The sequence below is a fragment of the Myiozetetes cayanensis genome, unplaced genomic scaffold (assembly GCF_022539395.1).
Source record: "Myiozetetes cayanensis isolate MyiCay16 unplaced genomic scaffold, myiCay2020 scf2-11, whole genome shotgun sequence".
NCBI classification, from domain to species: domain Eukaryota; kingdom Metazoa; phylum Chordata; class Aves; order Passeriformes; family Tyrannidae; genus Myiozetetes; species Myiozetetes cayanensis.
Genome location: NW_026087411.1, coordinates 42170655 through 42184367, shown reverse-complemented (window position 1 = coordinate 42184367; position 13713 = coordinate 42170655). Strand labels below are relative to the sequence as shown.

The 13713-nt window shown below is 48.3% G+C and overlaps 1 protein-coding gene across 1 annotated transcript; it reads right to left on the bottom strand.

Moving 5' to 3' along the window:
* Nucleotides 1-3953: 3953 nt before the first annotated feature.
* DLL1 (delta like canonical Notch ligand 1) lies at nt 3954-13131 on the bottom strand. Its single transcript, XM_050316514.1, has 11 exons — nt 12240-13131; nt 11659-11970; nt 11294-11354; nt 10781-11038; nt 8291-8351; nt 7690-7820; nt 7373-7542; nt 7018-7234; nt 5227-6019; nt 4994-5108; nt 3954-4631 (listed from the first exon to the last, which is right to left on the bottom strand). The coding sequence occupies exons 1-11, from the start codon at nt 12297-12299 to the stop codon at nt 4626-4628; spliced, it is 2184 nt and encodes a 727-aa protein (XP_050172471.1). The 5' UTR covers nt 12300-13131; the 3' UTR covers nt 3954-4625.
* Nucleotides 13132-13713: the final 582 nt, after the last annotated feature.

Genomic DNA, 13713 nt, shown 5'->3' with positions numbered 1-13713 from the left:
GATGCTCTGGATGCCCCTTGTCCTGGGAAATTAGGCAACTCTTGGTCTCTAGAGTGCAATGATTTGTATGGTTGCATTGCTACAGTGGTCCCTGCCAAACTTTTGCTCCCACAGTTATCAGAGTTCCAGGTTATTGTTTCTAGGCACAAAGCAGGGGCCATCCCCCACAGGAAGTCAGTTTGGGGGAGTAAGGCAGTTTAACACTATGGGTGTAGACCGATCAATACTGACTGGCTGAAGGGCCAGAGAGCAGCCCCAACAGTGATGAATTCATTGATGCGGGAGATGAGGCTGCAGCAGCCAGAGAAAAGACCAAGGATGTTTCTTCCTAAGAAAAAAAGCCCACCTATCATGAGGATGCTGTGACCTCCAGTCCCATCTCCCACACCTCCCCACCCTACTGACCATGCAGTAGCGCCCACATGGCAGTGGGTCTACTGTCCACCTCTGCTTCACTGAGAGCAGCCAGATCAGCTGTCATGTTGTCACAACAATAAGCTCCATGTTTCATCTGAAAATCTGCCTCACAAGTACATTCAGTCTTTTCCGGCCCGAGCGTTGATTTCTCTGATTTGCATAGTAGGTACAACAGACTCAGGAAGAAAGCCAGGTCTTAACAGCCAGATGAAAAATGCAGCTACCAAGGAGGGAAGGAAACAGAGAGGCTCCTCATTCATCTGACACAAGTAGAAGTCAGCCATCCGAAGAGATTGGTTCTCAGTTTGGGGTTTGGCCTAGAAATAGTTCTCAGGTAATTTTCTTTGAAATATATGACTTTGAATGTTAGGTCATAACACTAGGGAGCTTTCCCAGGTCTGTCAGTAAAGAATTCCCATCTGTATCATTTGTGCAGCTTTTCTCCTTGACCCTCATAGTTCCAAGCTGAGTTTAATCTGTATCTCTACCTGTAAAATGGTTTTGCTGGAAGAGATACTACCACAGCACAGAGACGACTACAGACCTTGATTGCAGGTGCTGATCTGCAAGAGAAGTCTGATGTCACTGTGGCCCCCCATGTTAACATTGTCATGTGTGGCCTCCTTTCTGGGCCATGGACACACAGCTGTATCACATCCCCCCTGCACACACTGTGCACACACTTATACCACCAGAGCTGCCTCCCTCCCCCCACCAGTTTGTCTCTTTGCTGCCAGCGCAGGGTTTGCGTATCCTCCCTGAGATGATGGATGTTTCAATTGTGATAGGGGTCTCTATTCCACGCAGGCATCTGAAAGCACTTTGCAAAAATAGCTCACCACGTCGCAGACAAGCAATCTGACATGGAGAAATAGGAAATAGCCTTACTTGCCTTGAAGGGTATTTTAATATTCCCTACCACTGTGGTATTCTCTCACAGGCACAAATGACCTTCTCCCTATTAGAACAACCAGGAGGCCCCCATTTTGCTAAGGTCCTGGAAAGATTAAGTGACTCAGGCCCAAGGTTGCACAGGAAGTCTGGAGGGAGCACTGGAAATAGAAGGGGGCCCTTCTGAGTCCCTCCACAGTGCCTTGACCACAAGACCATCCTTCCTCTCCCGAGGTTACACATCAGGTCTGTGGTGGAGCCAGGAATAGCACCCAAGTTTCCTGATACACAAGCTGTCCTTCTGCACTGTGTACAAAGTAAGCACAAATATCAATTCATAAATCTGTGTCTTGTAATTAAACCTAAGACATGCTGTCTGAACCCTAAGTTTCCTGCATATCAAAAACTGTGACACACTCCACTTAAGAAACCCCCTTCCACAACCAGGGCAGCTAATACCTCCCTGCAACTAACCTCTTCTGCTGCTTCAGTGCCTCTAACTTCCTGACATGTCTTGTCTGTGCCAACAATGCAAATGCTGCTTGCCACAGAGACACAGGTTTGCTGGCAGAGGCGTGGACTGAGGGGTGCCCTCTCTGGCCACTCTGTTGAGACCTGGTACCAAACAAGGAGATCAAGTCCTCCCTTGCTGATGCAGGGTGTAAGGAGGAGATGGTGCAGGATGAGGTGGGGGAATGAAGGGACAGTGCCACAGTGGCAGCCTGAGGAGGGACCCCAGGCCCCCAAGGTCCTGGCACAGTATATGGGGCTCGCACCAGAAAAATGAGCTGCCCTGGGGACAGACCTGGATAGACCAGCCACAGGCTTTCATATTCCCCACCCCTGGGGACACATGCTGCATCAGTATGTGTAGCTTCCCTGGGGAGAGATAGAGATGTGCTGTGTCAGAAGGGGCATGGTGCCATGTGTCCCTGCAGTTCGCTGGAGCCATTCCATTGATTTAATGGGCTTTGGATAGGGCCCTGAATTCCCAGCTGTCCCAGCTCAATGGACTCCCCAGGCAGGCTCTCCTCTCATTTTAGAAAGAGGATGCCTTTCAGAGACCCTGCTGACCGGGATGTTTCTGCCATTCTTTGGCAGCAGAGCTCCTGTCCTGGAGTGAGCACGGCCCCATCACTGCCCCCAGCCCACAGTGTACACCACCTGCACACATGGCTCTGAACCTGCATCTGCTACCCTCTTTCTTAAGTAAAGATATGCACAGCTTTCACCCTCTACCCAGATCATCCATTTTGTATCCCAGCAAGGCCAAGGTACAAAAGGCAAGGAGTGTGGAATCAGTGCTACACGTTGCATACTTCAACCTGCTCTGCTCACCAAGATCCCCATATACACACCCAGTCAGGTTTGGAAGACTTAGAAATTCTGTAGAAGAAGCAAATCCTGCACGAGACAGTAGTCCCGACCCTGCTCAAGACAGAAATGGAAGAAGCCATTGTGCTGATCTGTGTGGCCATCATTTCAGAAGGTTCTTCAGAAGGGTGGGACCATGCCCTTCCCGTTGCCCTCAGTACATTTTCTCTCACTCACCAAGCTCAGCGCTGCTGATAATTAGCACATTTGGACAAACTGAGCTTTCCAAAGATGTTTTACTCTTAAACAGAGATAGGTAGGTGCCAGTGATGTGCCTCTTCACAACAGTAAGGAGCTGCGTGCTTTTCCAAACCTTTACCTGATACTATCTTAAAGTAGTACTTGCTGTAGTACCAAAGACCTGACGTTACAGAGACACTCAGCCAGCAATGGTCTTCCCTCCGTTACTGCTATTTCTACATTAAGAAGGCCCAGCTGAGACCATGGCATTGACTGTACAAAGTGCAGTACATCGTAAGAGACAAGCCTGCTCCATAAAGCTTGGGAAGAAGAGGAAATACAGAGAAATAAAATGATTGGCCTCTGCTGATTAACATGCAGCATAACATGAAAGCAAACTAGTTAGGACAAGTTAAATTGAGAAAATTGCCTGAGCATTCAGGAGGATGGGATCACACTGTCCCACTATGAAGGCAACTGGCACCAGGAGCAGAGCAGAAACCAAAGACACAACTAGTACTTCAGACAGGTACCACAGCAAGCAGAGTTGTGACTACTAGTCAATTCACTGTCACTCTTTCTTGGGGAGGGAAGTGCCACTCCCTGGCAGGAGTACGCATCAAGGACCCGAGCTGGGGCCCTTGCTGGTGTGTCCCAAACTCCCCTGGACTCCAGAGAAGTGTTTGAGATTGCAAGAAATGAAGAGTTGAGTCGTGACAAACCCCAAGCAAGTCTGGATTGCAATGGAGCACATTTGACTCTCGCTTTTCCTCAGGACATGATGCCAAGTGCATTTATATACACACTCAGCTCAACATAACTGAGCAAATATTACTCAAGGTTTTGACATTTGTCTTTGGGCTAAGAGTGAGCAGAACCATGGGGGTAACAGGTCAGAAGGTTAGGAGGGAAAAGAGTAGGGTCTACACCCAAGTTCTTTCCCAGCCTTTGTAATAGGTCTCAGTCCTATCCAATGCACCTGTGAGTCCACAGAAGCCTGGCACATGCCTGGTTCCAAAATTCAGTCAGTTCATCACTGGTTATTGAATAAATATAGCACTCTGGTTATCATTAATAATATTTATTTTGGAAAAATATTTTAAAAATGAATTTCTTCATTAACAAAACAGTAAAAAAAAATCAAATAACATTTGCACAATATTCCATAAATACATTTATATACAAAAAAATATAGCCACATAGACCCGAAGTGCCTTTGTACATATTTACCAAAAATTTAAATTATAAAAAAATGAACATCACAAAATACTCAAGCTTTACAATTATCATGAAAATATTTTTACAGATTCAAAAAAATAACACACTTTTTCTCACCTAGTAAAAACACATTTTAGTATCAAAAAAGACAATAAAGGCAGTGTTTGTGTCTCTAATCCAAGAAAAGACTGGCTCATGATAATCCAAAATATACACTTCAGGCAGTGCATGCTTCTTATGTAGTAAGTAAGTCCATTCATTTAAATATATATAGAAAAGCAACTGACCATAGTGCAATGATAAAATTCATAAAAGGCAGTGCAACAGTAATCCTTGAACACAGACCCTTGCCTGGTGTCCATCTTGTTTCTTTACTTTGCAGTCACTTTGCTAACTTCAGTAGAGAACCAGCTCAAGCCTGAATTTAGTTTCTCAGCAGCAGTCAGTGAAGGAATCTATCTCCCATTCCTCTTTCAGCAGCATTCATCGGGGCACATCTCCTCTGAAATTGTTCTGAACAACCATTTTGCCATATCACCTCTGTTTTACACCTGGTAAGAGAAAACACAAGCAGGGATCAGGAGAGGTTAATGAAAAGCACAAAGAGAGCTGTAAGGTTGCACAGGGACAGAACTCTGAATGAAGCATGCTAAGGGGTAGGTCAGCAGACCACAACCACACTATCCATTGTACCCGCATCTACAAAACTTGTCAAACCCACAACACCCACAGCAGCAAGTCACTGAGCTTGTCTTTACAACATCCACAGCACAGCAAACTCAAGCTGGCTGGATTTCAACGGGTACAAACCACTGTGGTACCACAAAAAATTTTAGCTGCTCTGATATGTATTGGACCACAGTTGTGAACCAAGACTTTTCTCTGCTGTCCCAAAACCAGGCAGTATACTAACCTCAGTTGCTATAATGCACTCATCTTTCTCTTCTGATATGACATACACTGACTGGTATTTTGTGTCCTTTGAAGTGGAATATACTGAATCTGGTCGCTTTCTTTCAGAAGAATCACTATTGAAGACAAACAGAATAAAAACAGGTCAGATGGCTATTGCTTAATGCTACCTATGAGAAATATAACCCCCCACCTTCAAAGTCAAGCTCCACCCCATGCTCAGATGTGAGATACCTCTTTAGTTGTACTGCACTTTTCTCCTCTGCTTCTGAATCATATGTTTCACACTTCGCTTCACATTTGCTGTGCTCCTCCTTAACAGAGTCCTCATTCTTGAGTTCATGCACCAAATTGTAATCCACTGACGGGTATCTGACTTTGTAGCCATTTTTATCAGAGTTATCACTGTGAAAGTCTACTTTCTTATTTGTGTTTTTAATCTGAGTGGCACCAATTACACTTATGGAAATGTCCTTCTCGCGCTGGCAGTTCGCCAGGTTATTCATGGTCTCAGTCTCACTCCTGCAGGCATCAGGCTGGTGGTGCCTCTTCTGCACTCTGAGCCTGATGCAGACGACCACAGCAGCACACCCCAGCAGCAGCATAAGGACCAGAATAATTCCAGCGCAGACAGCAATCCAGGGGAACTGGGAGTTCTGGCCTTCCGTGTACTTCTCAGTGAAGTCAACGATGACCGGTCCTTGAGGCGGCTCAGGGAGCAAAAACTGGCAGTTGAGCCCGCCGTAGCCCCGGGCACACTCACAGACATAGCGGTTGTTTCTTTCATGGCAGGTGGCCCCATTGTGGCAAGGGTTGTGCTCGCATCTGCTCACCGGGGTGCTGCAGTTCTTCCCGTTGTATCCTGGCGGGCAGGTGCAGGAATAGTCATTGATGCCATCCTGGCAGGTCCCTCCATTGACGCAGGGAAAGGAGGCGCAGTCATCCACGTTATCATCACAGTGTCTCCCAGTGAAGCCAGCCTGGCACTGGCATATGTAGGAGTTCCCCAGATCGACACACTGGGCTCCTGTAAGACATCAAGGGGGACGAGCACTGAGTGGTGGGCAGCAAGATACAACAGCCTCCCACTTGCTATTTCAGGGCAACTGTCACAATCAGCTGAGGAAAGCTTTCTCTTTGAGAGGTTTAGCTAAACCTTTGCCAAATCTGATCCACCATAAAAAGTACATTTGTTTAAGGAAGACTTTTTGTTAAGCAGATTTATTTTTCATTCTCAGTCCTATTCCCTTTTTAACATTTCACTCATCTTGGACAACAAAGCTAGTCCAGGTCAGATTAACTCCACAATCTCAGGTTACAGAGTTTGAGTGTCAATGAATGAGGAGGACTACATTAAAGGAAGTCTTCACTAGTTTAATCAAAACAGGAAGATTACTGTTACCAGATTAAAAATAATCAAATTTAGCACTAGTTTGGCATTTGCATCCACAGACCTCAAAGACTCTTAGTAAAACATTTGCAAGTATAATCTTCCACATTTTCATGCATGAAGCTTCAGGTTCAAGTTACTTGGCCACAGCCATCCCTTGAGAAAATGCAATCTACAGCAGCGGCCCAAACCACACCATTGCTTTCTTAGTACAGATTCTCCACCAAGTCAACTACTGACATGCAAGTGTCTTTTTACAAGAGCACGTAGTGATAGGACCAGGGGGAATGGCTTTAAACTGAAAGAGAGCAGGTTTAAATTACATATTAGGAAAAAATTGTTTATAATAAAGGTGGTGAGGCACTGATGCAACTTGCCCAGAGAAGTGGTGAATTTCCCATCCCTGGAAGTGTTCAAGACTAGGCTGGATGAGGCTTTGAATAACCTGGTCTAGTGAAAGGTGTCCTTGTTCATGGGAGGGGTTTGGAACTAGATGATCTTTAAAGTCTCTTCCACACATTCTATGATTCTATATTGATCAGCCTTGTTATGAATTTCAGACCAGAAGCCAAAGTAAATTCATACTCAAAGTATGGTCTCCTTTCAGAAGACTACTGTAGCATGTTTGGTCTTACCATTAGCACAAGGGCTGGAACTGCAGTAATCGATTTTCTTTTCACAGTTGAACCCAGAATAACCCAGTGGGCAGCGGCAGCTATAACCCCCATCAGGGTTGTCAGTGCATCGCCCACCATTGAAGCATGGTCCGTCAGCACAAGTCATTGCGCTCAGCTCACAGTTTTTCCCATAAAAGCCTGGGGGGCAAGTGCAGGAATAGCTGTTCTCGAGATCCTGGGGGAAGGAAATGAGAAATGATCAAAATATTTATCTGAAGTTGCTCTGAAATCCAAAGAGGGATTTTGAAAATTACTAAAACTGCCATTAACTCCTCCCTTGGAGTTTCCGATGACACAAACTACTCAAACTTACAGTGCAGCTTCCACCATTCTTGCAAGGGTTGGCGTCACATTCATTGATTTCAATCTCACAGTTGGAGCCTGTGTACCCAGGGCGGCAAGAACAAGTGTAGCTCCCCTGACCAGTGTTGGTGCAAGTGGCACTGTTCTTGCAGGGCTTGTGATGGGTGCAGTAGTTCAGGTCTGAAAAAGATTTTTTTTTTTTTTTAAAAAAGAAGTAATCAAGATGCTTGCTACTTTGCAAGGCTAGCACGGGGTGGGTGAATTGGAAATAGCCACTGGCTTTCTGGGGTTTAAAACAGACACTCAAGGAAAGGACTGAGAACTCACCTTGGTTGCAGAAAAGGCCACCCCAGCCTTCCTGGCAATTGCACTGCCAGGGCTGCTGACAGGTACCATGAAGGCAGCCTGGGTATCGGATGCACTCATCACAATATCTCCCCTGCCAACCCACTCTGCATCTGAAAAAATACCGACAACGAAGTCTGGTCAAATTTAAACTTCTCACAGTTGGAAACCCTATCACAAATTCTGCAAACATACTGATGCCAGGGATCAAGTTTCCTAAAAGCCCTCAGTGATCCTTCACCAAGGAAAGTCACCAAGTCCAATCAGCATCAGCTTTCATTGGTCCCAGCTATTTCTTCCACTTCCTTATAGAGCCGTGGTTCCAGATAGTTAATTTGTTTACTCTAATAACAAACAACTAAACATTAGGCATGGCACTGTAAACTAACTAGGTTAATGTTAATGGCACTGATGTTTGACTTCTAGAATTATACTTTGATCTGGCATCACCTGGATTTCTAAGATTTCCATTTAATATGTAGAAAGGCCTTTAAACTGACCGTTCAAATGTCCATTGGCTTACTTAACACCAGAGCATCAACAACAGACAAAGAAGAGAGCAGGAGGGGAGCAGAAAACTTACTTGCATTCCCCGGGTTTGTCACAAAAGCCATGTTGCTCATCACATCCAGGCAAACAAATTGCTGTAAACAAACCAAGCAGGGAAAGGCATTAGCCTGGTGCCAAAACAACTTTCTTTTACAAGTCTGATTCCGAGAGCACCTTGCGGGTGGGGAGTGAGTCCCTTTTACTAGGTCGGGGCAGTTAAGCACAGCTGAATTAATCTCTGGAGTCTGCAGGAGTATTGATCTCGCCCCGTAACTGGGCACTTTACTTATTACCGGGGATGAGCATTCTTCTTAATACAGTTGCACACAGACAAAAGAGGGCTCACAATTGCTCCCTTCCCCACAGCCCCTCACCCCCCTTCCCTTCCCAGTGAGGGTCAGAAGTCCTTTTTTCCAATTCTATGCACACAGCTCCACCTCTTAATATCCCCCGAAAGTGTGTGTGCAGATAAGAGTGGACAGCTGGTGTGCAGGGTGCCAGTGCAAGACAGCTGCTCTATTGTCTATTCTCTCCCAGCAGCTGCCCCACTGCAACAATACCCCGGCCCCGGAGCCAATGGGGCCGTCGGCCGGCGACCGGGCAGCCTATCCCTGCCCACAGCTAATCTATGGCACGCGCGTGATTTCGCTGAAAAAAAAACTTTTTTTTTTTTTCTTATTCAAATAAATAAGTCTAAAGTTCTTCCTCCCTCCTTCCCCCCTCCGCCCCGCTCCAAAAAGGGGCGGGCGGGTGGGTGCAGCCCTGGTAAAAGAGGTAAGCGAGCCAGCAGGAGGGAGGATGAGAGAAGGGAAAAAAGGGACTTCTGCTCATTACTTCGCCTGGTTATGGAACTCATTAAGCAGGCACTGCAAAGTTTTAATTCAACAAAGCCAGCCGGAGACAATGGCATGCGAGGGGAAAGGCGGGGAGGGGAGGGGGGAAGAAAAAGAAAGAAAGGATCGGCGCTGATAATCAGATCGCCTCCAAGTTGGAAAGAATGGAGCTGGAGGCAAGGCAACGGGAACCAATCTGCAACTGGCAGCTCCACTCACTAACGGCAAAACATTCTTTTTGCATGCACACATAAACACATCTCCCCTGCCTAGTAGGTTTGCGTCGGTGTTATAAGCTGTATTTTTCTGAGAAGGAAAACAGAGAAGAGCGTACATAATGAGTCAAGAAAGATGGACAGCCTTCTGCTTTGCTATGGGAATAGCAGAGATGTAGAGGCATCTGAATGTGCTGACAGCCCCAAAAGAGCTCATTATCAAAATGCTTCCTTTTCCCCCATCCCTTGACACAACTGGGCTAGGCACTTTTGATCATGGGAAAGGTTGTAGCGCCTATTTAAAACATTATCAAAGGAAATGCGAGCCCTTCTGCCTGCTATTTATTGTACAACATTGTACCATGAACTGCTAAAAGCATCCTAGCAGTCACAAACAGTGTGAATAATCAATCTGGGATTGTTTGATAGCAGCTCAGCTGAGACCACAGTGTAGATGTGTTTAAACAGAAACAAAAAGACAAGAAAACTGAGTGGCTGCTTTACAGCCTGTAACTGTTTTCTCCCTCCCTGCCTGGCCCTTTCATGACTGGAGAGGAGCACTCGCCCAGTATGTTATCTGCCAGCATATTTGAGATCCATGTATACCCACAAACAGAGAATGCCATCACAAGCTGCAGCAGGAGCTCTGTGTGCACATTTGGGTGTACACTCCTGTGTATCTACAAGGGGCGGTAATCTTGTACAACTTGAAAGAATCTGACGTCCATGACTGTCCTCTCTGTGATCTGCCTACTGTCTCAGGTTTTCCTTCTGTGTCAGCACACCACATTCCTCAAAAACTTCAAGCCCAGGTGTATGTTTCCTGTCCCTCACTACTTTATTAGTAGCAACAATCATGGCAATGGCACAGAAGAGAGATGGAGAAGAAGCTGAATGTTTTTGTGGCCCCAGGTGCAACCATCTCTGTTAGAGGTAGCATATGAGTACCCCAAAAGACAAAGGTACAGTCTAGAAGCCACAGGGAATATCCTGGACCTCCCAGTATTTTTCTCAATACAAAGATCAGACTTTAACAAGCCTACCTATAAGCCTGCCACATGGATGTTGCCAAAGCCTAGCTCCCTCCCCTGAAACCATGTACCCTGCAGATGGTCATATCAAAGTCACATGGTTGAAGGGATGGATAAGTATAAAAAGTAGTCCTGATATATTTTAATAAATCCTCAAGCAACTGTAAACATTTTGCTACCAGGGCAAAAACAAATGAGCAAGAGTGTAATGTTGACACTGATATTTTGTTGGCTTGAAAAGGGACAATGCTAAGGATCTACCACCCCACACACGGGTAAGGTCTGTGCACAGAACCATCCTTCCACCCACCATTTCTTGGTTCTCCCTCTTCTGGGAGGCCTGGGGGCCTGATGTTAAAAGAAACATCCTCTCTCTGCCAACCCGAAGAGCTCAGGGGACACTGCTGCAACTGGAACCCAAGGAGACAAGAAAGTGGATACTCACGCTCAGTGCAGTACTGGCCTTTCCAGCCCGGGTTGCAGACTTTCTCGCCACGTTCTCCACAAGTGAAGTGACCAAAGGCATCATCACGGGGGCGGCAGAAGACAGAGCAGCCTTCTCCATAGTAGTGCTCATCGCACACAAAGCGATAGGAGTACTTGAGGTCAGTGCGGCCACTGCTGTGCAGGTCCTGGGACCACTCTTCACCCACTGCCAAGTGTCTCTGGGTGGCCAGGCGGCTGATGAGGCGCTCGGGGTTTTCTGTGTGAAAGTGGAGAGGAGAGGAATGATTAGGGAGCCCAAAGCAGGCAGGGGCATAGGAAGACACTCAAATGGGGTTGTCTGGTGGGAGGGGAACTGCAGAGGGAGGATGACATTGGCTGCATGCCAGCGGGTTGGCCTCTCTTGCCATGGTCTACCAAAGAGTAGAATGTGCTGCACACTGCAGAGAGAGGGACCAAGCAGGGCTGCAGGGCTGGGATTTTTCTGGGGAAAAGTCTGTTTTGGGACACTTACCAGTTGTGAGGTCATCAGGTGAGTCCGTATGCAGAGCCTCAATGATGAGCGAGAAGGTGCCCTGTGGAAGGAAGGAACAAAAACAATCCACCAGGAGAGCGTGAGAGCAGGTAGGTAGGCCCAAAGAGCAACACCACCAGTCCCCAAGAGTTATCAGTTGATGTCTCTCTCCTACCCTGACACTTCAAAGGGATTGGTGGCCCCTTGGGAAGAAACTTGCCCAGCTGGGGTGGAATGGGATGGGATGGGATGGGATGGGATGGGATGGGATGGGATGGGATGGGATGGGATGGGATGGGATGGGATGGGATGGGATGGGATGGGATGGGATGGGTGCCCCCCCCCCCGCATCGCCCCCCACTTACAGGCCAGGTGAAGCCGAAGGGGAAGCGGATGGGGTTGCTGAAGGCGGGGTCGGCGCCGCCTGCGCCATCGGGGACGCTGAAGGAGTTGGCGCCGAGGACGGGCGTGATGGCGCTACCGTAGGTGCAGGGTGGCTCGGGGGAGACGCTGGCCTGGTAGTGCTTGAGGCAGACGCGGAAGAAGGTCTTGCAGTCGCACTGCTGGAGCCCGCCGGCGCCGGGGCCGCCCCCGCGGCAGCAGTTGCGGTTGCTGAGCAGCCCCTTCTTATTGACAAACTCCTGCAGCTTCAGCTCGAAGACCCCGGAGGAGCCGACCTGCGGAGCAGTAACAGCGGCCATCAGCCTGCCGAGCAGCCATTCCCCCGCCCGCCCCCGACCCTGACCGGCCGGGCAGCAGCGGGACTGACGCCCCTCCCCGTTTCTCCCTGCTGCAACAGGCAGCGACAGTCCTCAGCACCACCGTGGGACCCCCCCGGTGTATGAATCCCCCGGTGCAGGGACACACACACACACACACACACACACACACACCCCACCCCCCCCCCGGTGCAGACATTTCTGTCATCCACCCCGCGGGCACTTACCTGGCAGCGGCTCAGCAGCACCGAGAGGAGGGCGAGCATCAGCAGAAACCGACCTCCCATTTTGGAGGTGCAGCTCTGGTGCCCTCGCTTTCCTCCCCCTTGACTTCTCGTCAGAGAGAAAAGGGAAAAGTGTCTCTCGGAGTAAGGGAAAAAACACAGCGGCCAAAGCCGCCTGTCCCAGCAGAGCTGGAAGAGTTAGTGTCACGGTCTCCTTCTTTCAGGAGTGTCTCTGAATTTTTTCCTCTCTGTCGGTATCTCTAAGTGTAGCCTGTCGGCAATTGACAGCTCTTTCGGATGGCAAAAGAAAAAGAAAAGAAAAGAAGACAAAAAAATATTTTTAAAAAAGGGATAAGATCAATCTGTTAAACTCTTTTTCTTTCGCAATCCACGATGCTCCTCCTTTTCTCCAGGAAGAAAAAAATAAAAATAATTTTAAAAAAAGCAACTTAATTCCCAACAGAGGCAGAGAAAAGACTTCCCAAGGAAGATTAAAAATTGGCGATCTGGAAATCCCTGAAGAGGCAGCGGTGGAGGCAGCGGCGATAATTCCCGGTGCGGTGCGATGCGGGAGCGGCTCTGCGCGGTCGCGCTCGCCCTGCGCACGTCGGGGCTGGTGGGTGTCAAACAGCAGTGGAGGCGAGCAGGTCACGTCGGAGCCTTGAACCCCTTCTTTTCTTTTTTTTCTTTTTCTTTTTTTTTTTTTTTTCAAAGGAAGCGAAGTTCTGTTTCCTTGTTGTGGGTTTACTTTTGTTTCTAGTGGAATCCCAGCCAGGAAAAATAAGCTCTTGTCTCAACAGCAGCGCACAGAGCGTGTCCGGGTGTGCTTCTAGGGGGAAGGGGGGTGCCTGCCCTGGTCTGCTCTGCTCCGGTCCGCTCTGTGCCGAGACTCGGCTCGGCGGCTCTCTCCGAGGGCGAAGCGCTAAGGATCTGCCTCTCCTTGGGCGCCTGCCGCCCTTATATCCCGCCGGCCGCCTGCATGCCTAATGAGATGCAAATGAGCAGCCCCCCAATCTGGCTAGAGCTGTCACAAAGGAGCCACTTTTCCAAACCCTCCTCTCAATGGATCGCCAAATGGTCAGTGAGCTGTAAAATGTGCAACCCTCCTCCCCCTCCCCTTCGCACTCACAAAACGTGTTCATTTACATTCCTGCAAATTTGGTAACCGCAAGAATCCCCCTTCTGCTCCGGGGAGAAGGTAACACCCCCTCTGCACCGGAGAGAGGCAGTGCAACACGCTCCTGCCATAGAGCAGCCCCGGGGACCGCGGGCTGTAATTGCCTCTTGGAACGTGGAAAGCAGCCGCCGTGACCCCAAAAAGTGACTCGGTGATCGTGATCACTCCAAGGGGTATATCCGGCGTTAAAGGGACGAGGGAGGTGGACGCCAGCGAGCCACAACGAGGGGAATTCCATCCCATGAAATTCACACCGAATCTACCCTGGCATAACCGGGGTAACTGGGGAGGGGGGCAACG

Coding starts and splice junctions, on each gene's coding strand:
- DLL1 (XM_050316514.1), bottom strand. CDS start 12,299: ATGGGAGGTCGGTTTCTGCTGATGCTCGCCCTCCTCTCGGTGCTGCTG. Junction 11,971..12,239: donor TGCTGCTGAGCCGCTGCCAG/GTAAGTGCCCGC, acceptor ACTGCTCCGCAG/GTCGGCTCCTCCGGGGTCTT. Junction 6,020..7,017: donor TTCCAGCCCTTGTGCTAATG/GTAAGACCAAAC, acceptor GATGTCTTACAG/GAGCCCAGTGTGTCGATCTG.